This window comes from Calliphora vicina, chromosome 1, assembly GCF_958450345.1.
Source record: "Calliphora vicina chromosome 1, idCalVici1.1, whole genome shotgun sequence".
NCBI classification, from domain to species: Eukaryota; Metazoa; Arthropoda; class Insecta; order Diptera; family Calliphoridae; genus Calliphora; species Calliphora vicina.
In genome coordinates this window covers 28,224,146-28,251,819 of record NC_088780.1, presented here as the reverse complement: position 1 = coordinate 28,251,819, position 27,674 = coordinate 28,224,146, and the positions used below count along the sequence as shown (strand labels likewise).

The 27,674-nt window shown below is 31.4% G+C and overlaps 1 protein-coding gene across 12 annotated transcripts in view; it reads left to right on the top strand.

Moving 5' to 3' along the window:
* The window catches only part of pyd (polychaetoid), a 313,355-nt gene extending 285,681 nt beyond the window's left edge, over nt 1-27,674 (top strand). For 4 of the 12 annotated variants that reach the window (XM_065505880.1, XM_065505892.1, XM_065505896.1 and 1 more), the window contains 11 exons: nt 1,220-2,797; nt 2,865-3,456; nt 11,724-11,957; nt 12,194-12,798; nt 12,872-13,032; nt 15,654-15,747; nt 16,730-16,970; nt 18,002-18,272; nt 18,351-18,480; nt 20,807-23,058; nt 26,580-27,674. In XM_065505880.1, the coding sequence (XP_065361952.1) occupies nt 1,220-2,797; nt 2,865-3,456; nt 11,724-11,957; nt 12,194-12,798; nt 12,872-13,032; nt 15,654-15,747; nt 16,730-16,970; nt 18,002-18,272; nt 18,351-18,480; nt 20,807-23,058; nt 26,580-26,803 (6,382 nt within the window). In that variant the 3' untranslated portion in view covers nt 26,804-27,674. Of the gene's footprint in view, nt 1-1,219; nt 2,798-2,864; nt 3,457-6,952; nt 8,300-11,723; nt 11,958-12,193; nt 12,799-12,871; nt 13,033-15,653; nt 15,748-16,088; nt 16,390-16,729; nt 16,971-18,001; nt 18,273-18,350; nt 18,481-20,806; nt 23,059-26,579 lie in introns of those variants that run through there. The other 8 variants (XM_065505888.1, XM_065505927.1, XM_065505918.1 and 5 more) reach the window with 6 other exon arrangements.

Below are 27,674 nucleotides of genomic sequence, written 5' to 3'. Positions count from 1 at the left end.
TGAAAAAAAAAATGTGGGTAAATCATGTTTAAACTACAAATTACACATGTGTAATATTTACTACAGTATCTACTTCAATTACCCAGCAGTTCTGGGTGTTTGTTTCGAATTAGTGATTATAACTATCATTTAGGGCCTACAGTGGTTACATAATTAGCAATGTGACTAGAGCGTATCCTAGGCGAAAGTCAAAATTACAAAGGCTAAACTCCTGTACACTGATTGACTTTGCTATATATTAGTACTTTCTAAAGCCCAGACAAACAATTTTTTTAAAATGACTACACTTTAGATTACTTAGAGACACTAAAGTGACAATTGACTTCACGTTAGATTACCAGGGATATGTTAAGTAAGCAATTGCGTAATCATTGTCTTACAAAGAGCCTGATCATGTCAAATAACCCATAAATTTATAAATTTAATTCAACCAAGTAATTAGACATTAATAAAAATTACTCTATACAAGAGTTTCATTGACTTTGTATAAACCTGTTGGGTACAATTCGTTTAAGTTTTTGCTGCATTGTTGTCTTTTTGTGTGTAACTGATCTCATTACACAGTGTAATTAACAAAATCTATCTAAGGGCATGAAACGTATCTTCATTTTCTTCTTTTCCCCCATTTTTTTTTTTATTAAGTCAAACACAAACACTCATCTTTTTAGCTGATTTAAAGAATTTGAAAGTACAGAAAACTGAAAAAAAGAACAACAAATGTAATAAAAGAATTTTATTTAGTACACGACAGTGTTACACATGTTTGAGCAAGAGTGTATGAAAAAAAGTGTTTTTTATGAGTGTAATTTAAAAATTAGTTTAAAGTGTCGATAAAATTTGTTCTTTTTTTTAACTATAAAAGTGGCTTAAAAAGAAAGAATACCTTTTTTTAGATTACTTAAGTATAACAACAACCTGTAGTTGAGTTTTGAAGTGTGGTTTGGTAATTGGTTATAATTGCTTGAAAAATGTAACAGTTTTTTCAGTTAGGTTCAACAATTGAATAACGATGGAAAGGAAAACTGTTAATAAAATAACGATTTAATGTTGTTTGGTGTCACTTGAAAACTTTCACCTTTAAACTTATAATAAATAGTTGTGTTTTTTAAGAAGAGTTCCTCTTATATCTCGCATATCAAATTATTATTTTATTATTTGAACTTAAATAAGGGTTTCCTTAATTTATTAATTTCTTTCTCTCTTTTTTTTAACTTTACAGAGTTAACGATCGCATTATCTCCGTTAACGGTGTCTCTCTGGAGAATGTTGAATACGCCACAGCTGTTCAAGTTTTACGCGACAGTGGCAATACAGTGACTTTGGTCGTTAAACGACGAGTACCCCTCAATATGAATACGGTCAGCAATAATCAGCATCAACATTCCCACAGCATGAGTAATGTTGGCCTCAACTCTCTACCAAATACAAATGGTACTGCCATGGTGGTTAATCCCACCAATCCGAATACAATGAGTCAACCAAATTCCTTAAATTCCTCGTTAATACAACATAATGGTCAGCCGGGACAACCCCCCATAAAGGTGACACTAACCAAGAATAGCAAAAAAGATGATTATGGTATTGTGTTGGGTTGTCGTTTGTTTATTAAGGAGATCTCCAGTAAAGCTCGCGATCAATTGGCCGCTAATGGTTATAGTTTGCAGGAGGGTGATGTTATAACACGCATACACAATACCAATTGTGCGGATACCATGAGTTTGAAGGAGGCTAAAAAGATTATAGATGGCTGTAAGGAACGTTTGAATTTGGTGGTTTTGCGTGATATCACCAATCAGCCTGCCACCACTATTGTTAATCAATTAAATAATTCCAATACCCAGCCTCAGAATATCTATGCCACACATCAACCTCAATTGTCGAACTGTAGCAATAACCTGGATGATCCGTATTTGAATGGTGGAGCCACATATTCGTCACAAAATTTATATGTACAACCTCCCACGCGTTCGTCTAACAATGGTCCGCCCAATGGTTTGAATGATGAGAAGAGTAATTTGACGCCACGTGGCCGTTCCAGAGGACCCATAATGGATGGAGTTTCCTTACAACAGCTGGATAGACCGGTCACTCCACCCAATGGTTCCACATCACGCTCACGCATAGATGAGCCACCCAGACCACCACCACCTCGAGGCCCCAATAATGCAGAAGATTTTTATAGTTCTCGCCGACAGCTGTACGAAGATGATCCTTTGACACGATCACGCCAATCGGCCGAACCCAGATTTATATCATTCCAAAAAGAGGGCAGTGTAGGCATACGTTTAACGGGTGGCAATGAAGCGGGCATTTTTGTAACAGCCGTTCAACCGGGCTCTCCAGCTTCCCTGCAAGGTCTTACACCAGGCGATAAGATCTTAAAGGTCAACGATATGGATATGCATGGTGTTACCAGAGAGGAAGCTGTTTTATTCTTACTCTCCCTGCAAGATCGCATCGATTTAATTGTCCAGTACTGTAAGGAAGAATACGATGAGGTGGTGAATAATCAACGTGGTGATTCGTTCCATATTAAGACTCATTTCCATTGCGATAATCCTTCTAAAGGTGAAATGGCTTTTAAAGCTGGTGATGTTTTTCGTGTTATAGACACGTTACATAATGGTGTTGTGGGTTCGTGGCAGGTGTTGAAGATCGGTCGTGGTCATCAGGAAATGCAAAGAGGTGTCATACCGAATAAGGCTAGAGCAGAGGAGTTGGCAACGGCACAATTTAATGCAACCAAAAAAGAGATGAATGCCAATGAGTCGAGAGGAAACTTTTTCAGAAGGCGAAGGTAAGTTCAAAATCATTAGTACTAAAATGTGGAACAATTTCTTTAACTGAAATTAATATCATTCCAGATCCACTCACCGTCGTTCCAAGAGTTTATCACGTGAAAACTGGGATGACGTTGTCTTTTCCGACAGCATTTCCAAATTCCCAGCCTATGAACGTGTGGTCCTACGGCATCCCGGCTTTGTGCGTCCCGTTGTCATTTTTGGCCCCATCTCTGATTTGGCACGAGAAAAGCTGGCCAAAGATTATCCCGATAAATTCTCTACACCTCTACAGGATGATGATAAAACAACAAATGCCAAATGTCGCATTGTACGTCTCTCGAACATACGTGATATAATGGATCGTGGCAAACATGCTCTCTTGGACATAACGCCCAATGCAGTGGATCGTCTTAACTATGCTCAATTTTATCCCATTGTTCTATTCTGTAAGACGGATAGTAAACATGTCATCAAACAATTAAGACAGGGTATGCCCAAGGCAGCCCATAAGAGCTCAAAGAAATTGTTGGAACAATGTCAGAAATTGGAACGTGTTTGGTCGCACATCTTTAGCACACAAATTGTGTTGAACGATGAGGAGAGTTGGTATCGTAAATTGCGTGATGCCATTGATTTGCAACAGAGTGGTGCTGTGTGGATGTCTGAAACTAAGGTAAGCTGAAGATTCGATTAAAGAATATGTTATAATACATTTATTCAATTACTTAGTTATATCATTTAGTAGTGTTTTTATTAAATAACTGGTGAAGGGTTTTTAATTTAGATTTTGATATTAAACATAAATATTTTGGCATGTTATAATATTGATGTTGTAAACAGCAGCAAATGTGATTAAAAGTAGTGGAATAACAATGAAAAATATAATAATAATTTAATAAGGTTTAGGTTACACTTAACTACTATAATGTTTGTTTAAAAACAGGGACCAATAGTTTGGCAAACCCTTTTGGGACAAAGGATTTTTTGTAAAAAAATTAGGATGTTCAGTTACAAGTAGAGTTTTTCACGGGAATTCCCGGGACGGTAAATCCCGGGAATTACACATAATTTTCAATCCCGGGAAATTGTGCGAGAATTCAAGGGAATTATTTTCCTTAGTTTTATTTGATGTTTTTGAACTTGACTTTCTCTAAAAGAAGCTTAAAGCTCCAAAACAAATGCATAAGTTTCATACAATAACAATGATTTAACCCAAATAGACCAATAACAAGTTCATTATTCAAAATATTGAAAATTAAAGTCATTCAAATGAGAAATGGTGACAGGTTTAGGTTTATATATAACCAAAATTAGAAATCGTGTCAGCTTATATCTTTATATTAAATTTTTATTGGATTATTTTATTTGTATCCAATTACATTTAAACCCAAAGACATTTTTTAGATTTTTAACGAAGTCTACATTCTTAAAATTTAATAATTTGTTATAGGCGGGAATTTCCGGGATCCCGGGAAATTTCAAAATCAATCCCGATTTCCCGGGAAATGAAAAAGTGCGGGAAAAGAAAAACTCTAGTTCCATTATTTATAATCTCTTATTTTGAAAAAAAAATCCAGGAATATTTGTACTAGTTTCAAAACTAATTCTAGAACACATGCATAAAACGAGGACCGATTCAGTTATGATCTAGCTGCAAATGAAACTGTCACCTTCAAAACATGTTTGGAATGGTTCTGGAACCAGTTCAATAAAGTTGTTTCGCAACTGGTTTTCGATCTATAAAATTGTATATTTTGTTTTAAATAAATAGTTTCTAGAAAACTCTATAGAAGTAATATAGAATCACAAAATTGTTAAATAGATCGAGGACTAGAAGAATTTGAGCTGGTTCTGGTATAATCGTTCTGAAACTAGTGATATTGGAACAGGTTCTAAAAATTTAGATATTTAAATACGACATTTATCTGCCAGTAATCGTTAAATTAGGATGTGGCGACCAATAATTTATATTTCTTTTGAATACATCCTTAGCACTGATCTGAATACGGTTCTATAAAGTTCTTTCGCAACTGGTTTTTGATATATAAAACAAGGATTTAGATTTACAAGAAATTTGTATTTACTTCCGATAAACTTGTTCCTAGAAAATTCTTTAGAAGTTATCAGAGCTGTAAATGAATCATTCTTTTTTGATTTTAATTCATTATGAATTAGCTAAATTTTGAATTAATTCATTGAATTGAAAAAATGAATTGAATGAAATTTGAATCAATTCAAACGAATTAGACAGAAATGAATTTCAATTCATTTCCAATTCAAATGAATTAGTAAAAATGAGTTGCAATTCATTTACAATTCATTTGAATTGAATTGATTTTGAATTAATTCAAATGAATTAGAAAAAAGAATTAGCAATTCAAATGAATGATTCAAAAATGAGTTGCAATCAATTAAATTCAATCTCTAGGGGGAATGAAAGATTTCTCCTACCAAAATGAAAATATCCAGTACAAAAATTGAAAAGCTTTGTCCTGTATACGCGCCTGATCAATGAAAACATGGTGTTTGGAGTTTATTTCTTCAAGAAGAACTGATTTTTATTTTGAAATACGCTGAACGACAAAACATATTTAATATTCAAGAAGCAATTAATAATTTTTTAAATTTTGTGACAATGTATGTAGTTCAAAACACAATTGAGTTTCATAAATAAGGCTAATTAGATTTAATTAGAATGCATCATTCACCTTAAACAACAATAGCTTTTCAAAATTATCATCTGAAAGAAATCCACGTTTAGGGATGTTTAGAATAGAGGCGTACGAAAATAATCGTTCAACACCAGCTGACGATGGTAACGGCGCATTATATTTAAAGGAAGACTTTTTAACCGTCGATTAATTATACTGCATACTTACTGACATTGAAGAATCTGCTAAATATGCTGCGAATTTCGCGTCGGAGTTGGAAATGAATTGCTAATTTTTTTTCTAATTCTAATTAATAGTTTGAATTAATTCAAAATCAATTCAATTCAAATGAATTATAAATGAATTGAATTAATTCAAAATCAATTCAATTCATTTGAATTGAAAACGAATTGCAATTCATTTTTACCAAATTAATTTGAATTAATTCAAAATCAATTCAATTCATATGAATTGGAAACGAATTGCAATTCATTTTTACCAAATTCATTCGAATTGACTCAAATTTCATTCAATTCATTTTTTTGTGTGAATGATTCGCGAATTAATTCAAAAATGAGTGATTCATTTACAGCTCTGGAAGTTATGTAATTTCAATCTCTATATTGTTCCTTAGAACGGGTTCTAGAAGTGCTTGAATTATCACTAGTTCTAGGGATGTTATTAACGAATATGAACGGGTTCTAGAAATTGTTGTATTATCACTAGTTCTATGAATAATATTAAGGAATCTGAATCTTCCAGAACTAGCGATATTAGAAAAAGTTCTAAGTATTTAGTCAGGGATGTTTAATTTTGAATAGAAAAAATAAAAATTGTAAAATTAAAGTAAACAATGAGTGACAATACAATGGAAACTTCTGTTGAAACCTACATATATTCCGTAACTTCCGTTTTCAAAAACAAATCCTTCTATGATAAATTAAATTTTACTGGTTTTCTATTGAAATAGAGTGAAGTTTAAGAAAACTACATTTATTGAATGTGGTTATACTTCTTAGCATTGGCAAAACAGTGGAAACTTTTTAACTTCTACAATAAAGAAAACTAAAACAAAAATAATATGTAAAAAAACGATATAAAAAACATTATTTAACGTTATTTCAATATTTAATTAATTTTGATAATTTCTTTTTGTAAAAGTTTCCATTGTATTGTCACTCTCTGTATATCCGTATTAGACAGTTCATCTTTTTAATTTTAAACTATTCTGATAGATTGTAGAATTTTTTGATTAAAAATATTTCATTAATTTTACTTTATTTGATTTAGGACTCTTAAATCTAAGGGAAATTAATTATTTCGAAACATGTAAAATACACAGATAGATAATTTAGCACAGTTTAGAATCGTTAAAACGATCGTTATTTAAATTTCTTTACAATATAATTTAACATTATTAACATTTTTATTTATATATATTTTTTTTTCCAAAAATCTGTTTCCTTTACAAACTTAACTATTATGACAACAATTTAAAACAAAAACACCTAAAAACAGTTACCCGATTCCCCAACCGAAATGTTATTCCCCCCCTATATAGCACAGCCATGTCAATTATCCTGTTGTCGACCCATGTCGTCATCAGTGCCACGCTATGCCGCTGCTAGCTATAACCATAACCATCATATTAATAATCTGCATCATAATGCTTTAATGCGTCGCAATTCATTTACCCTAATGAACAACGATGATGATGATGATGCTGACAATGACGTTGATGATTGCAATGATTTGATACCACCGCGACCACCAGAGTTGCTGGTGAATAATAGTAATGAAATGCCAAAACGTTTAACATCATATGAAATGATACCGATAATCAAGCCAGCCTCCTCTATGCCAAATGGTTTACCCAATACACAGCCCCTATCGCAAGATATGGCCACTAGTGACGAGGGATTACTTAGCGATGGCACTGAGTCTCATTATCGTGGCTCCCAGCCCAACATAATGATGACCAGTTTCCGTAGTAATTCCCGGGGCACCAATAAAACCGATAATATTTCCAATTTAACCGCTAGCACCACTTTGGCCTCCTCTACTCTATCGAATTTAACCTCAAAATCGGGTGCTACTGGAGGCGGGGGTGGTGGTAATAGTGTTTCAGGTTCAGCAGGAGGTTTAGGCTTGAGTTCGTATGGTAATAATAGTGGCAGTGGTCCGTTAGGTTCTTCCAGGTACAGTAGTAGAGCACCTTCTATAGAGCCACGTACCACTGCCTATTATTATCATGAATTGGCACAAAAATCAGCCGTCTTTGATTCGAATTTAAATCTTTTAAATGATAATAAAAACGACAACACTTTACCCACCACAATTGCTGACACGGTTAATGTTAGACAGCAGCAACAACAGCAGCAACAACGTCAGCACCAACCATTACCCCGTCAGCAGTTGTCGAGTAACAGTGGCGGTCATAAGTTATCCTCATTTAATGGTAGTTTAGATAATGTTTTGGAAACTACACGCAAAAATTTGGATGATTTAATTTTGGGCAATTCATTACTATACAATGCGCATTCATCAAATGATTTGTTAAATTGCAACACTAATGGCAATAGCAGTAGTGCTGGCACTTTAGTCGATGAAAATTTGAATTTAAGCTACAGCCATCATACAAATCAAAATCCCATACCGGCTGCTAGAAATGTTTTAAGTTCGAATAGTAGTGGCTATTTGAAACGTAGCAGTCACAATTTATCACATCACACCTCTAGTAATTCGAATATGCTGAATAGCAACAATGGCAACAACAATCATATTAATCATAGTCAGAGTCATCATAATGAGAAATATGTTGCATGAGAATTTTTTCCAATAAATAAATTAAAAGTGTTAAAACTAGATGATTTTGGTAAAGAAAGAAAGGAAAGAGTTAAAATCATTTTTAGATAAGAAAATATAAGAAAAATTTGCCTAGTTGTTGAGGTAAATATTGCTATAAATTAAGTGATCGTTTTATTTCTTTGCAATGTTAATATTTCTCCAACACTAAGTATGTTTTCCATGTCCATTAACATTAAATTACCGCTCCAAATAAAGTACGGGTAAAGCTCTTGAATCATAAAATTAAGGTAGTCTGTTAGGTTCTATAAGTCGATTGATTGACTTTTTGTTCGGAAAACGGTCGAATAATCGATTACGTTATCCCAATAAAGTGATAAAAAGTTGAAAATTTCGAGAAAAAAATTGAGTTTTCATAAATAGCAAAAGTAGAAAAGTCAACTAATTAAAAAAGTCGAAAGATCGGCTTTTTGTTTTAAGCAATTTACTATTTCTAGACATCTATATAGTTTATATATTACAGATTCGTATTTAAATACGTGAAATACAGTTAAAAATTCTGATGGAAATGACAATTCTAAAACTTTCTGTATATTTTTGAATTTCAAATAATTTTGCATTATAAATGAATTGTTATATTTTGTTATGAATTAAGTTTTAAAAAAAATATAAACTTGAGATCATGTAAATTCCAGTTCCATGAGCTACTCCCTCCTCTAACAAATGTCACATATGTATAGATCCATGATTAGTTCACTAACACAATCATATAAAGGAACAAATGTCTCAATTTTTACCATATCTTATATATCGATCTTTCAATATCAATTTCCATACAGCATCAATGTTTTCTCACCTAACAATCGATATAAGATAACATTCATAAAATTCAGCATAAATAAGATTTATTAAAAAATAAATCAGTATTTCAAGCACCTGTATAGATTTGTCTTTAATTGATACTAGCTCCCATATATGGCGAACTCAAAAAATATTTAAAAAGCTTGTAATCTTCATATCTATCGATACAAATTCAGAGCTTTGATCTAAATCCTCCTACCAATTTTTCTTTATTGTTATACCCTTCACCTTCGTGAGAAGGGTATACATATATAAGTTTGTCATTCCGTTTGTAATTTCCAGAATATATAATTTTTCGACCCTATAAAGTGTATATATTCTTGATCCTTATAGATAGCGGAGTCGATTAAACCATGTCCATCTGTCTGTCCGTCTGTCAGAAATTAATTTTCTGAAGACCCCAGATATCTTCGAGATCCAAATCTTCAATAATTCTGTCAGACATACTTTCGAGAAGTTTCCTATTTAAAATCAGCAAAATCGGTCCACAAATGGCTGAGATATGATAAAAAAACAGAACAACCCCGATTTTTGGCCTATTTTTGATCTATATCTGGATTACAAGTCATAAAAATATTTTTTAACCCGAAGTTTTTTTCACCAAAAGAATTTTTTCGCTAAATATTAAAAAAAAAAATTTAAAAACAAAAAAAATCGAAAAAAAAATTAAAAAAACAACTTTGGAAAAAAAATAAATTTTGTTTACCTAAAAATATTTAAAATGTGGCAAAAAATTCTCGTATTTCAATGGAATCAAATTAAAAGAAATTGAACTTGTTCTAGATCGGATTTATAGAGCTAGAACTAGGTCTAGATTATCAATGCGACCCATGAAACATCAGCTAATAATAATTTTCAAAATTGACTGCGTTTTTCATATAAAATGTTCAAATAAATTTCAATATTTCAAAAGCTTTTAGAACTAGTTCTAGATCGCATACATAGTGTCAGTACTAGGTCGAATCACACGAGTATTTTATGATAAATCTCACGACCAAAACTACTTGAAGAGAATATGTACCCAGAAAACACCGCTCCTTCGGATTGATTCTGTAATCAGTTCCTAAAATTCTAATTTCAAACTATCTGAGATTTACAAATTGTATTTGTTTATTTATAGTTTTTTAACATTAACTACTTCTGTGGAATACAATATATAAAGTGTTTAGGATATTAAGCAAAATATAAAAGTTCCTCCTTAAAAGCTTTTAAATTCTCAAGGTGTGGGAGTGATACAAGAGGTGGCAAAATCTCTAGCTCCAAAATTAAACAATAAAACATTTTTATTATTATTGCTCTATAACTAATTCTTCAACAGTGATTCTTTTAAAAATAGTGTGTGTTTCTTAAAAAAATCTAAAAAAGTAAATTTTATTTCAAATTTTCCGTAATACTCTTAAGAATCAATTTAGAATCATATTATTTTAGTATGTTAACAAAGAAGCTGAAGAAAGTTCGATTACCAAGGATTATGGAATAAGTTTCGAAATCTAAAATTCAAATATTGAAATATTAGATTTTCAGAAGAGCTACAAGTTTTAGAAAATGTTCATTATAAACTAGTTTATGTATTGTTTTAAAAATTCTTAGTTTTGCAAATTTACCACAACAAATCTAGGCAATAATTAAATGATTTTAACTCTATAACTTTTTTTTAATTTTACCCTAAAATACTATAATATAGTTTTCCTGTTGCATGTAATTGTTTAAAAGCCACAATAATCCAAATTTTAAAATTATTGTTTCCAAGCCAAAATATACCAAATATTTCTTGTAAATATTATTAACTAAATGTTGCATGTATATGTAGTTATGTATGTATTTGTATTCGTATTAAAAACCTTCATTAAAAAATGCCTCATTTTATTAATCCTTTAAACACCAATTAATTTAAAAAAAAAACAAAATTAACCTTTAAATAAACAAAATTTTATAATGTTGCTAACTTAATGTTTTTTGTTTCATATTTTTTCTTTTTTTTATATATAAAAATTTTAAAAAACACTCCAAAAAAACAACAACAACCAAAAAAAACATCATCATCAATATCCACAACATCATGGTCATTTCCTTGCTTTTTAAAAAAAAAATTAAATAAAATCATTATCCTTTTAATTAAAACTCAATCAAACAACTAACCCCCCTCCCCCATGTATTTGTCCAAAATAAAAATCAACAACAACAACAAATTGTGTCCGTCCTTATCTGAATTATACAAAAAAAAAACAAAATAAATGATTGTTCCCATTTATATCATAAACCCACCAAAATAAATTAAAAATAATGCTTGGCAATCAAACGTACATATAATTTTTTGTACACTCATTTATTGTTTTACGTTACGTTATATACATACGTTATTTGTTTTACGTTTTTTTTTGCTTTCATTTTTATTCTCTCTTTTTATTTTTGTTTGTTACATTACGTTCCGTTCGTTACGTTTGTTGCTATTTTTTTCGAAATTTTTTTTTTAAATCCACTTTAAAACTAATTAATGCTTTTCCTTAAACACTTAAAAAACCCTGCCCTACCCTAATGCTTTTCCCAAATTCCCTTGATCCCTGAAAACAAAAACTTAATTTCGACACAAACAAACGAAAAATGATTGAAAAAAAAAATAAAGCCTGTTGAGTCCTTATCCGACGATTTCCTATTCCCAATGACCTCCAATCGTTTATCGTATGCATCAAGTCCAGAATCCGATTTGGAATTAAGTCCTGGTCCATCAACATCATTATCTCTTGGCAATTTACCACAATTGGTTAAGTCGAGCTCAGATCCATCGATTGCCACTAATCAGGATAACTTGGATAGGGATAGAGACATAATTGGTGAAGGATTACCACCTCCATATACGGTAAGAGGCAAAAACAAAAACAACCACAAATTAATAATAATAATAATAAAAAACAAAACATTTTTACACTGCTCATAACATAATAAAAACAAAAGAACAATTTGTTTTAAGCATGTTTTGGAAACTTAACCAAACAACAAAAAATTAAGTTTTATCATAAATTTCATGGTTGTGTAGTAGTTTGTGCTAATCTATATACTAATAATATTTAACAACTTTACCCCCAACATATTTAGATTCCTTACGATCATTCCGCCCAGCCGCCACCGAATCGTCGCCAAACTATGGATACTTCGAAATATGGCGGTGGCTATGCTTCAAATTCGAATTTATTGAACTCGGATCCTTCAACACCCTCCACCCGGCCGCAATCATTGTATGGCATAAATGCCCCCGATTTGCCGCCACGCATAGATCGTCAATCCAAACCCGGAGATGTGCCAGTCCCCCCCAACAATGTCACCAACACTCCAAATACCACCAATACCCCCTCACGCTCTAATAGTTCAGGTGGCACCTTGGGACGTTCGGCCCAGGAAAGACTATTTGGCAAACCCATTGTTAGTGATGATGTGCAGGCTGAATACATTTCCAGAAATGCTGCCAACTCTAATAACCCAGATGCCATAGAACGTCATGGCATGACTTCGCTGGAGCGTCAAGCTCGCATGAATGCGGCCGTACAATCAAAACTACCCGGTGCTACAGCTCAACAGAATGGTTCCAGTTATGACAGTGTTTCCAGCTACGATTCATACAATGCCTCTCAATTGACAATGCAAAATTTGGGCCGTTTGGGTCCCAATGCCCCCGATGATCTCAAATCAGTGCCAAATGCCAAGTAAGTTTAATGTTTATTTGTATAGGGATTATTTAAGGTTTAATAAAATTTGTTTTTTTTTTAATATTTATAGTGCTGGCAGACCTTTGCCTCCTGTTGTTATGACTTCGCAACAAGCCGATTATGCTCGTAGTACCCATGATCATCGTCAATACGCCGGTGCTAATGATCTTAATAGGCAAAGTAGTCCCGGTAGACCTCCATATCATGATATGAACGCTTCTAGAAATATTGGTAAGTTTAAACAATTTAAAATAGAAAGAAAGCTAATTCTCAAAAAGCCATATTCAAAAATTAATAATTGAGTTATTTTCATAATGTCCTAAAAAAATATTATTTTATGACAAAACAATAAACATACATATGTAGTTCGAATAGAACTTTTTTGTTTGAAACACAACATTTAACGAAATTGTCGTATATGATTTCGATGATACTTAATTCTTGTGCCCCACGCACGAATCCAATAGAATGTTGTTGAAATCGGTCCAAATAATCAATTGTATTACTAAATTTAGATAAAATCGGATCACAATTGACCCTCCGCTAAATTTTGTTAGGTTCGGTCTTTAATTGACCCTAGCCCCCATTAGATAAACAATTTAATGCTTATAAATGTTGATATATATTTAACATTAATGAGATTTAGTGCTGGTTCACACACGTCCAGTTTACTTTCGCAAGTCTTGACTTTGTAGATAAGAGAGGAGATAGAAATGATTTTTCTTCTGTTTCTTCCGCTCTCTCTTCTATAAACTCAAGACTTGCTCAAGTAAACTTGACTTGTATCAACCAGTACTTATTAGAACATATATCACTCTACCAAATTCTGTGTGAATCGGTATTTAATTGATCCGAAGGGCTGAGCTTGATCTTATGTACTTTCTTACTTACAGTGACTCTGTTATTATCAGTTTCTGAAATCCGGAAATTCTCAATGAATAGATATATATTTAGAGATCACTTTTCACTAATTGGTTTTAATTAATATTGAGTGAATCTATTTCAAAATAATAAGAAACTGAAATACTACAGAAATGCTTCATTAGTATTCGGTTTTTTAGTTTTACCATAAAATTCACCGCTGTAAATCTGCATATTTACATAAATAAATTATTTGTAAAAATGGGATAAACTCATTAATTAACACCAAACAAATAATGTTAGCTGAAATACACTGTCATTCTCAAGTTTTTTTTTATAAAGGAAAAAATACTTCGTTAGAGAAAAAAAAATTTGTGATTTTTATTACAAAAATGGAAAAAACTGTAAAAATATTGCTGAAATATTGAATATGAAGACGAATACTGCCAGTCACATTATCCGAAGATGTAAAAACCAGGATCAAATTGATTTAAAAAAAACAAACTGGGCAGTCAAAAAAGCTTACCGAGTGGAAGAGCTCCGTTTTGTTAGAAAAATCAAGGCTAACTCACGCTTAAGTGCCCCCAAAATTGTTACTGAAGTTAAGGCGGAATTTGGAAAGACAGTTTCAGAAGCAACAATAAGTCACGCTATTAACCTTCGTGAATTTAATGGCTTTTTTCGGGCAATACGGCCGTTGAATAATCGGTTAAAATTTACTAAGGATCATATAAAAAAATATGTAAATTGGTGGGAAGACGGTAATTCTCGATGAAAGCAAATTTAACTTAAAAATTTTGTATCAGGACAACGACCCTAAGCATAAAGCCCACGTTGTTCGTGAGTGGTTGCTTTATAATTGTCCAAAAGTGATTAATACGCCAGCTCAATCCCCAGACATGAACCCCATAGAAAACTGATGGGACTATTCAGATCGCCGAGTCTTCGGAAACCCCGTTTCTTCGAAAAACGAACTCTAAAAAAGGCTGCAGGAAGAATGGGATAAAATCAGTGTTGATTACTTGCAAAAAAAAATTTATAACATGCCAAATAGTCTTCTTGATAAGGCCTATCCAACCAGATATTAAATATTTTTTTTTAAATTTGTATTTAAACAATAATTTTATAAGTGCCAAAAAAACGGAATATTAATGAAGTATGAATTATTTAAGTTTTTTTGTTATTATTTATGTTGTTTGTTCAATATTCAAAATTTGAAAATAATTTTTTTTTTTGATCACCCGTTTTTTATTATTTTCTATTATTTTTTTTGACTTTTAATAACTCGAAGAAAAACCGAATATTAATGAGAGTGACTGTATTTTAACGTTATTAAACCCTTCAACATGAGTGATAAGTTTGTCATTCCATTTGTAATTTCCTCATTTTTCATTTACGGACCCATATCCGCCTGTCAGTTGAAATTAACTTTCCTAAAATGTTTTTCCCCCAAATGACTTATAGATACTTCAAATTATTGGGTATAGTCTTGGTTCAGTTGCTATATAACATTGATAAAATCGGCCGAAAAATTGCTGAGAACTACTTTTACTTATTATACCCTTTACCATGAGTGGCAAGGGAGGGGATATAGTATAAGTTTGTCATTCCGTTTGTAATTTCTATATTTTTCATTTGCGACCCTATAAAGTATATATATTCTGGATCGTTATAGATAGCGGATTCGATATAGTCATGTCTGTTTGTTGAAATAAACAATCCGCAGCCCAAAATTCGGATCAACAATGGGTAAAAATAAAAAAAAATAAAAATTAATCCAAATTTCACCAAATAATTTTTTTTTATTAACAAAAATTGTTTTCAATCTTTATCTTTAAGTATACTCTGGTAAAGGTTATAAAAGATTTGGCACAGCCAAATATATTCTCACTTATTTTATCGTTGGCTTTTTGAAAATTGCTTATTGCTTAAAAAAACCAAAATATTTTCTTTTTTTTTAATAAAAATATATAAATTTTATAAAATTACAGATCCCCGAAATGGCACACCACAACGTCCCTCGAATTTGGGTCTCGATGGTAGTCCACGTAAAGTTGAAACCAAAACTGATTATGGAAAATACAGGTATTTAAACAAAAACAATACATAATTATTTCTTAATAGTTATTTTAAAACTCTAACAAAGAATGTTGTAAATATTTAAATTTACAAAATAATTACTACTTCAAACAATTCTTTTTATTTCTTTTTTACTTTTTTTATAAAAAAAAAAATAACGAATAACAATTTAAAAATAAAATAAAAACAAACTAACTGCATGCCCAAAACAAAATAAAATGAAAACTGAAACGTAACTATTACATTAAATCAATTAAATAATTTAATTGAAATATTTCTACAAAACCCGTTCCGTCTGTGTGTCCTTACATTTGTTGGCCCTCATTTAAATATAATGTGTAAAACAGATATCATTTCCATATACATCCCTTTCATGTTCACTGTCCACCACAACAGCTACAATTACAAACGCCACAGCAGCAACAGCAACAGCCACCACCACCACTTCTTCCACAACGTACTATTACCAGTTGTACTGCTGTGACCTCTTGCATGCCCAATAGAACTTGGCGTTCTTGTAGAACCACTAATGGCTTCTTAATGGCCTATCCAGCACAAATGTGTTCTTTGTCACGACCCATTGTGCAAAATATTTCCATTTATGATACATTAGTTTAAAAATTGTTTTTTCTTTGGGAAATTTGTTTTAAATCTAATTTTTATTTCAGTATTATTTAATTTCAATAATTGTTTGTATGTGTCCCTTGTTATGTACTATATTTCTTAAAATTTATTTAACAATTCTTTATAATTTGGTTTTATTTATTAAAAATAATAAAGTTAATTAAAGTTATAAAGTTATAGGTAATTTTTCATTAATATTTGTCCATTTTTTTATACAAAAAATCTCTTTCTTTTCATTTTCTCCCTACCTTTGTTTTTTGTACCTGTTTACCCATATTTGATTGTCATTGTGCCGTAATTTTCTGTGTTTTAAACGAAATCATCATGCTTTTATCATTATTTTTTGTGTATTATGTCACAATAGTCGTAATAATTCTGCCTCACAAGCTGATTACAATAAAATTCCCAAGCAAACGGGTGCACCACCAGCACATGGCATGGTTGTGCCACCACCAAATATTAATGGTAATATGAATGGCAATTCTACGCCCAATGGTTCGGGAGGACCCTTTAAACCAGTGCCACCACCCAAGCCGAAAAACTATAGGCCACCTTTGCAAAATGCCGGCAATGCTAATGGACCAAGTCAATGGGCCGAAAATGGGGTAAGTGACAAGAGAACTTAACATTAACAAGTAAGAGTGCTATATTCGGCTATGCCGAATCTTATATACCCTTCACCTTTGTTGTGGATGCATTATTATTTTTTATAATTAGTATATATGTATGTACATTGCCCACTTTCAGCGTACAGCATCCTAAATTTATCAAGAACACAAAAAACAACAACAACGCCAAACGAAACAAAACACCAAAAGAAAAAACAAAATACGCAAGGCAATGAAACCAACACACATCCAAACATACGTTTAATTGTATAAAAAACAACAACAACGCCAAAAGAAACAAAATACGCAAAGCATGCACATTCAAACATAAGATTTGTTGATTTTTTGTCAAAAAAACCAACACACAACCAAACAAACGTTTAGTTGTATAAAAAACAACAACAACGCCAAAAGAAACAAAAAACAAAAAAAAACAAAATACGCAAAGCATGCACATCCAAAAACATACGTTTTGTTGCTTTTTTGTCAAAAAAACCAACACACAACCAAACAAACGTTTAGTTGTATAAAAAACAACAACAACGCCAAAAGAAACAAAAAACAAAAAAAAACCAAATACACAAAGCTTGCACACCCAAGCATACGTTTTGTTGTTTTTTTGTCAAAGCATGCAATACATTGTGTTTTTTGATGAAATTTTCAGAGGTTGTCTCGGATTTTTGCTCATATCTCCGTTATTTATGGACGGATTTTGCTGATTTTAAATAGCAAAATTCTCGAAAGTATGCCTGACAGAATTGTTGAAGATTTGGATCCCGGAGATATCTGGGGCCTTCAGAAAATTGATTTCAACAGACAGACAGACAGACAGACGGACAGACAGACAGACAGACGGACATGGCTTAATCGACTCCGCTATCTATAAGGATCCAGAATATATATACTTTATAGGGTCGGAAATGAAAAATGTAGAAATTACAAACGGAATGACAAACTTATATATACCCTTCTCACGAAGCTGAAGGGTATAAAAATAACAAAAATTAATATTATTTTATTTATTTTAGGAACCTGGTTCTCCTCGTTCACCCAATGGCTTTTATTATCCTCCTGCTCCTCAGCATCATCATTATTCCCAACAAACTCCTGGATCTCCTCACACCGGTGCCAATATGCAGCCCACTTATGGCACCAATAATAATTATGGTCCTGCCACTACCCCGGGTTATCCACCAAATGCCAATGGCTATAATGGCAACCCCACTTCGCATCATTACAATGGAGGCAGTGGCACTGGACCCTATATAGCTCCTCATCGGGGCATGCCACCACCCATAGGTTAGTATTTTTAGCTTTGCCTTTATTAGTTTGAGTAGTTTTGTATATGTTTACATAAATCGCAACATTACTAATTAGGTAATCTTCCTCCTCATACCCCGGAACGTCATGGCTTAGATTTGGCTGGCAGTCGTGAGCAACGTGGTTCAGCATTTGAATTATATCGTAAACCCCAAATTGGTACAGCTGGGCACCATCATAATATGAGGTAAGTGTTTTTTTCAACTACTTTTTACTATTAAACAAGTTTAGAAACATCGATTTTGTTATTGCCCCAAACTCCCCTTCTCTCTGTATTCCCCGATTTTGTATAACGTATTTTCTCTTTATTACCTTTTTAAATTAATTTTTGTGTTAACGAAAAATGTTTTTATTTTTGTTTATTAATCATCAATGCAAAAGCAAGTGAATTTTTTTTTTTTGTAACAATCATTCATTAAAACATTTCGAAAATATATTAAAAAAAAAATCAATCAATAATAATCATAAATCATGCGGGTTAAAGGTCATTTTATGTTTTAAAAATTCTAAATTAATTATAAATTTTTTTGATAAAAACATTTTGTTAAGTATTTTATGTCCAAATTTACATAAAACAAACCCCGAGTTCTAATTTGAAAATTGTAGTGAAAAAAATTTTGTTTTTTATTATTTTGCAATAACCAATTTAAACAAAACTAAACAACAACAACAAACATTTTTTCTAATCATTAAAAACAAATTAAAACAAAATTTGATATTTTAAACGAAAATAAAACATTTTTCGGGTTAACGTTAAAAAAATATAGAAAATAATAAAGAATTCTAACCTCAATTTTAAGGTTATTTTTTTTAACTTCAAAGGCAATTTTTTAATAACAAATAATACAACTTAAGGTTTTGGTTTTAAACGTACATTGTTTTTAAAAAAAAAAAAGAAATATCTTTTTAATTCTTTATTATTTTAATTAAAACTAACCTAACTTTTGGTAAGCTTTCCATAGCTACTTTTAGTTTACGGCTTTTCTACTTTTAAATACCATACAATTTTTTTCTAGCTTTAACTACCTTCATTATACATTTAACTAATTTAATTTTATTTACATAAATATCTTTATGGGTCTACGGTTTTTAATCTATGGTATGGTAATATCTAAATTAAATTGTTTTAACTATTTTCTATTTCAATTGGTATTTGCAAAATAAAGAACAAAATTTTTGTTTGTTTAGGAAACAATTTTTTTTAATAATTTTCAGCTTAAATTCAGTATAATGAATAACAGAAAGGCGCGAAACAAAAATATACAAATTTTGAATATTTACTTATTTTCTAATTGTAACAAAATCTATTTTAAATGCAAGTATTTTAGAGGTATTTGGAAATTAGTTAGATTCGGCGAAAAACATACATATGTGGAGTTGTGTGTGACATCAGCAACTGAACAATAAACAACAGATTTGTCAGTAGCCCTCAAAATAATCCGCCATTATCGGAAAATATGTCGAAATCTCCTTGGGAAAACTCTTTAATATTAAACATTTTTCTTTCTCCCAGTACTCAAGCAACCAGTGCCAAGTCTTTGAATACTTCAATACTTAATGTAATATATGAATGACAAATTATATCGTTATCTTTAAAATGTCAACAATATGACAAACATTAATCCAAAACTATTCACATTTATCATTTAAGTAGTTGAGATTTGGTCATACCGCCTTTACAACACTTTAGTATTTACCCGTTTTCTTTTTTGGATCCTTGGATCGGCAATTACAAGCAGTAGGCAGTTGCTTGAATTTGTCTTTATTATAAGATCGGTGCATGGATCGAATTCACATAAAATTCTCTTGATTTGTGTTGAAATCTTCTCCAGATCACAATTCAAATTCATGTACAATTTTGGGTTTTGATCAGAAGGCGGATTTACATACCCAAATTGAATGTAATATACAAAGAACGAATTCTATCGATATCTTTAAAATGTCAGCAATTTCACACAGTTTAATCCAAAACTATTCATTTTTAAAACGGATCATATTTTGACCACACAGTTTATTCGAAACTCTGGAGAACTCTAGAGCATCAGACAGTTAATTTCAAGAATCAGATGATTGACCATTTTTGTCGATCAACCCCAGGATCGAAAATAATATAATTTGAACATTTGTTAGTAAAGCCAGAGACCTTTAAACCATGTTTTCCTCTAAAATCTTTAAGAGCTTCAGATAGTTGATTTCAAGAGTCAGATAGATGGCCATTTTTATCAACCCCATGATCCGAAATATATATAATTTCAACCTTTGTTCGTAAACCCAGGGACCTTTTATCCATGTGACTAGTAGCAACAATTTTAAAAATTTCACTTTGATTCTTAATTATTTATCCACAAAATTCCTCTAAAATACTTGCTAAATTACACTTAAGTTTTATTCCCCTCAACAATTTTATCTAAAACCCTCCCCCAAAAACTCTCTTACTTTCAATCACCAAACAAAACAAATTAAACAAAACCTAAAACGTCTTCCAAAAACCAATCAATTGCAAAAATCTTTAGCGAAATGGAGCCATATGATCAGCAAAGATACGATGATTATTATGCCATGCCACCGCCACAACATCCACCGCCACGTTCACGTTCTGTTCCCCGTTATGCCCATGAAATGCCACCTCCGCCCTCATCTCATGATCCCAATAATTATTATAGTTATGGGCCACCACCTCTGCCGCCGCCACATCCCTCAAATGTTCAACCACAGTACTACGGTGAGAATGAAATTCATCCACCACCACCATTGCCGCATAAGGTAAAAAAGAAATCCATGTTAAAGAGTCCCCTAACAGCCATTAAGAATGCGCTGATCAAGACCACAAAACCTTTAAGACGCATGAATAGCATGGCGGAAGCAGATCGTAAACCAAAATCGGGTCTAAGACGACAACATTCAATGTTGGAAAGAGGTATGCAAAGGCCATACTATCCCGATGAATATCCCACATATCCGGCCGGCTTTGATGAACGTTATCATAATGGTAGAGGACGCAGTGTGCCCGCATCTGCCATGAGGGGTAGTAGAGAACAGTATTATGAACAACAAAATCAGCAAAATTACAATCATGGCCATTATGGGCCACAGCAGGATGTTATGAATAGTACATACCAAAATTTAGAAACTGAAGATATTTATGGTCATATGGGCACAGTGCCAAGGACCGGGCGGGAACGTTCTTACAATGAGTTTAATAATGGCTATCCAGATCATGATGATCTTTATGCCAATAGAGCTTGTATCGACTTGGAAAGACGACAAGCTGAAGCTGCCAGTGCGGGACAGGGTAGAAGTGGTAGAAAAATTACTAGAAGACATAGCACTACGACAGCGGATCGTGCTGCTGGACGGCGACACCAAATGGCGCCCAATGGAGCTCAAGGTCCCTACCAACAAGATGATATTTATCAAAGTAAACAGGGAGCATATATGTTGGATAACCAACGTCGCGCCCCCAATTCAGAGGTTATGACCCGTAGAAGATTCTATCCGGGAGCCGCCAATGAACAAGTGGAAATACATGAGCCTATGTATCAGTCTAGACGAGAAATGCAACGTGAAAGACAAAATCATCACCTATATCAAACCAAACAGGAAATGCAAGAGCGTATTACCCAGGGTAAAAAGGACATAGAAAGGGAATTTACTCCCCCACATTCAGGTCAACCAGAGATAGATAATAAAACCGATAAAGATCCCATTTATCAGTCGAGGAGAGATATTAAAGAGAGTGCTTTAAAAACTAGGGCCCAATTGAGAGATCAAATCTATCAGACCAGAAGAGAGGCCCTAGATAGCATGGCTGAACCGGGTTATGTGTCAAAAAGAGATGTGGGCAGACCCGAACCGATTTATGAAACTAAAGAAGAGAGTATTTTGCAATCGAGAGAAAATGAAACCGATGAAAAGAAAGAAGAAAAGACTGAAATACAAACACAAGCTGAAATCAATCATGAGGCTGAGGATGAAGAGACTCTAAGCAGATCAGAATTACAAAAATCCTCAGATACTGTTATAGAAAATACAGCTATAAACACTAACTCACCCAGGAAGTCCGCTCCTCTGGTACAAAGTGAAGATGATGATTTGGATGTGGATACAGCTAAAGATTTTGATAGATCAGAAATTCCCACGGTCATAGAAAACTGTCATAATCAGGGTATGTTAGAGGAAACAGAAAATAATATGAATGAAACTCAGGATATGTCCGATGATGTTTTCGAAACACCCCAAGCGGTATCCTCTCCTTTAGTTATCGAAGGGCCACCCATAGAACCTTTAGAACCACCCAAGCCCACACTGCCTCTAACACCACGCACCAGTAGAGCACCTTTTCATATATCGAATATTTTAAAGAGAACTGGACCACCGCCATTAAAGAAATTAAGTGAAAGTCGCACCTCAATTGAAACACAATACACATCACAGGCCAGTTTGCCCGTAGGACCTCCCAATGCCACCAGTACACCCTATACCAGCAATATGTCATTGCCCATTGCCGGACCAGTACCAACATCTGCTCCAGCCGCTGCCAGCTCACCCGGTAATGGTTCATTCCCAACAGTGCCTCGAGAGCCTGCCACTTGTCGGGGTATTTTCGACTGTAAGGGCGGCACTTTAGCAGACAACATTTGGAATGTTTCGCTGCAAATACCACCGGGAGCCATAGCGCCGGGTGTTAGACAAGAAATCTATTTTACCGTCAGTGATCCACGTATGGGACAAGCTGTTGGTGGCCCACCCTTGGATATGGAAAATGGTTTGTTCTATTTCCCTTCTCTCACTCTATTTGAAAATATAATATTTTTAAAAATATATATAAATTGTTCTAGCAATTTTTGTTTTTTTCTTTTAATTTTTTTCTAAAACACCGTTTTTATTTTTTCTAATACATAATTTTAATAACGTTTTTTTTTTATTATTTATTTTGCATACCACTTGATTTTATTTTTCACCTTAACTTGATCTTTATCTTTTTTTTGTAAATTAAAATATGTTTGTTTTTCTCTGTGTTATTTGAAATTTTACTAACTGTAGTTTACTAAAATTTAGTTATATTTTTTGTTGTTTGCATGCTCGAAACTAATCTTATTTTCAGAAGTCATTTTAAATTCATTTCAAAAATTTGAAACATCAGTATAAATTATATGTGAATTCTAGGAATTCCTAATAATTGGTATATCAGCCCAATTATGAAAAAAATTCCCCGGGAGTTTTTTCCGTTTTCTTATTTTTTCTACTCTAGAATTTGAATAGGAAAAATGATAAAAATAAACAAGTAAGAGAGCTATATTCGGCTGTGCCGAGTCTTATATACCCTTCACCAATTTATACTTTGAAGTAAATTTTTTTAAATATTTTTAGGTAAACAAAATTTAATTTTTTTTTTAAATTGTTTTTCAAAACAATTTTAAAAAATTGTTTTTTAATTTTTTTTAAAAAAGTTTTTTCAAAATTTTTTTGAATTTTTTTTTCTTTTTATTTTTGAAAAATTTTTTGTTAAAAAAAAATTCGGGTTAAAAAATCCCATTTTCCCCATTTTGACCCATTGTAGGTCCAACTTACTTATGAATTATCTATCATTAGATATCAATATTGTCTATATTAATGTCTTAGTAATCCAGATATAGGTCAAAAATCGAGGTTGTCCCGGTTTTTTGCTCATATCTCCGTTATTTATGGACGGATTTTGCTGATTTTAAATAGGAAACTTCTCGAAAGCATATCTGACAGAATTAATGAAGATTTGGATACTGAAGATATCTGGGGTCTTCAGAAAATTGTTCCAGAATATATATACTTTATAGGGTCAGAAAATTATATTGTGGAACTTACAAACGGAATGACAAACTTATATATACCCTTCTCACGATGGTGAAGGGTATAAAAACGAAAAGGGAAAAAACTCCCGTGGAATTTATTTTCATAATTGGGCTATTATGAAATTCTTTTTACTCACATTATTCTTTTTTAACGTTTGACATTACTACAGATGTTTGAAACCTATATTTTCACGCTCGAAATCTCCATTTCAATTCTACATATTTTGATTTCAATCGAAATTAAAGGGAAATTCTTAAGTAATAAATCAGTCCAGAACTTCGGGACATTTTAAGTGCTTAGCCACTTGACTGTGCCGAATTGTTAGAACTCTTGTTATTAGGGACTCGGATAAATCCGAGTTTAGTTTTACTTTTTCCGAAAACTTCGGACAAATAAAAATTATCCGTTATTAGTGGTTGCTTTTCTTTATTGCTCCAAAGAATTCTAAAGAACATTTCTAAAAACATATAAATTGTCTTATAATGTAAAATTTAATGAAAATTTGTTGTAAAAAATTTAAGTTTCAAAGAAACGTAAGAACATTTGGGAGGCTCCATGTGAAAGATGTGAAGGATTTGCCGATTTTAATTAAATTTAACACATACATAATGCTCTCTACACTATAAAAAATTTTCGGGAGACTCGATTAGTTCAGGAGTTATAAGGAAAAACGTTATTGAAAGTACGTTTTTTCATATAAATTAATATAAAAATTTAAGCACCTGTGTTTTACTATATAAATTTAAATTGATTCGAAGGTGATCTGTTTTCTATTTGCTTAAAATTTTATATGAAAAATCGTACTTTTAATAACGTTTTTCTTTATAACTCCTGAACTAATCGAGTCTCCATTAAAATAAAACCTCCGTATTTAAAGCATTTTATATTTCGGACATAGATATTTTCAAAATCCTTGGTATGACATGCTAAGGTAATAAGAACTTCTCGAAATTCACCCATGAGCGAACAACGATTGAATTTGAAGTTCAAAAGTACTAATACTTAATTCAATTTTAAAATTCAAATTAATTTTTTTTCCTTAACATTACAGACTTTATTACGAATTAATTCCCAGACATAATTCCTTTCAGAATTAATTCCTTATTGAATTAAAATTTTTGAAATTAAATTATTCTTTAATTCAAATCCACTACAAAATAGTCTAATACAATTTATTTAATAAATCAATTTTTCTTGAATTCAAATCTATTTCAATTAATTTTATAAATGATTATAAATTGAAGGAGGAAAGCATAATATTTTCATTCAATTTGTATTATGCTGGGTATACACGATACTATTTTTCGTACTAATCGTAGTATGAGTTGAAGTACGATTTTGTGATAGACGTTACTACAAATCGTACTATTTCCTTTGAAAAAAATGACAAGTAATAAAAATATCACAAAAATCAAAAATTTTTGATTTTCATACTTCGTTAGTACGACAACATGATACACGTTACTAATTTCATACTTATACGATTTATCGTACGACTTATCGTAACGTGTATACCTAGCATTAGATTTGACTAACAAAAATTTAACAATTCATGAGTTTAATTAATTGTATAATGAATTAATTCAACAACGAATGAGTTCTATTCAAATATAATGCTTAAATGCAGCTATATAATTTGTTATGTGAATTAAGCTTAAATAAAATTAATTAATTCAAAGCTCTTGTTCTGAAACAAAGTGGTCTCATATGGGAGCTATGACTTGTTATGGATCGATTGACATGAAATTAGGTCAACACACTTATTAGTGTTAAATTTTTCCGGATACCAATATTTTTAATTTTCGGAAGTGGGCCTTATATGGGAGATATGGTCAATTATGAATTGATCCGCACACAATTTTTTTTTACATGGACAGCCGGACAAACGGACGGATATCGTTAAAAAGTGATTCTGAGTTTTTTGGTCCTTACTATAGTGGTTTAGGGAATCAACAAGTGTTTTGTTTGTTTAAATAGTTTTTAAATAAAAAATTTCTCTTGCAATGCTCTGGACAATTTGCTACACCATTTCTAATTCTAATTGGAAATTTCTCAAATATAAATAGAAATTTGTAAAATACGAATAGAAATTACTGAAATGCAATTGAAAAAGATGTAATTCTATGAATTTAATTGTAAATTTAAAAAAAATAATGACTTTAAAGGAAACAATCATTATAATGGATAAACCTAATCTCTTAAGCATGTTTTTATATTGTAATTTGTAATTTCTTTTCAATTTCTTCAGTCTCAATCTTTTAAGACTGAAACCCTTGTATTTAGGTAATATTTTCTTTAATATTTTTATAGATTTCTTAAACTTTTTACATCAATATTTACACTCACACACTTATCAAAACTTAACAACACTTACACAAATGTTAAAGAAATTTCAGTTTATTTATAAAATAATATTAATTAATGATTTTTTGTTCTCTTTGGTTTTAACGATTTTAGGTGAAACCATGCTGTCACCGTTAGTAATGTGTGGTCCCCAGGGTCTGGAATTTCGAGTGCCCGTAACGCTTAATATACCCCATTGTGCGGGTAGAACAACATCATTGGGTTTAGCTTTGAAGGCCACCGATAGTGAAAAGAATATACACACCGAATGGGATAATATCGATTTACCCAGTAATGCTGCTGCTCATACAGTATCGGTTAAAGTAGATCATTTTTAAATAGTACTAAAATATTAATTAATAATAATAATAATAATCATAATCATCATTCATATAAATACATATACATACATATAAATTAGTTATTTTCTATAAATATATATATTTTTTATTATAAATATCTAGCTATATTAAGCCACATTTTTTTCTTATAAATAAATATATTCATTAAACATATTGTAAATATACTATATACAAGTATATATATTTAAAAATACATAATTTTTTTCGTTTTATAAGTCTTGTTTTATAGTTTTATATAAAAAAAATTAAATGATTTAAAAGCAAACAAAAAATATTTAATGAAGTTAATTTTAAGTTATAAAATTTATCTGAAAAATGTTTGTAAACAAATTTTATAGTAAATTTGTGCCTTTAGCTGTATTTAATTAATTAATGTGAACAATATAACGAACGACTCCTTTTTTCTCTTTAAACTATAAATATTTATTAGTAAGACAATTTTGTTTTTCTTTGTAAATAATTTCGTTTTTTTTTTTTGTTTATAAGAGTAGAGTACCCAAGTGTTTATTTTATTTTATATTGTAATTTAATTTCGTTTTAGTTGTTTCGAGCAGAAATTTTGTCTTTAAAGCATTTTAAATGTTTATAAATATATTTTATCTAAATATAGATTTTAAATTTTATTTTGGTATGCTTTAATAATAATTATTACAAAAATTATATATTCAATATTTATTAGAAATATGACATAATGATCGTTTAAAAAAAAACTAAACTTTGTAATAGATTTAATTATTATCACCCACTATTCATTTATACAATACATGTACTACATAAACATATTATTATTAAATAAAACTACGTACGAAAAGCTTCAATAAAGTATATATAATAAATTCACAGAAAA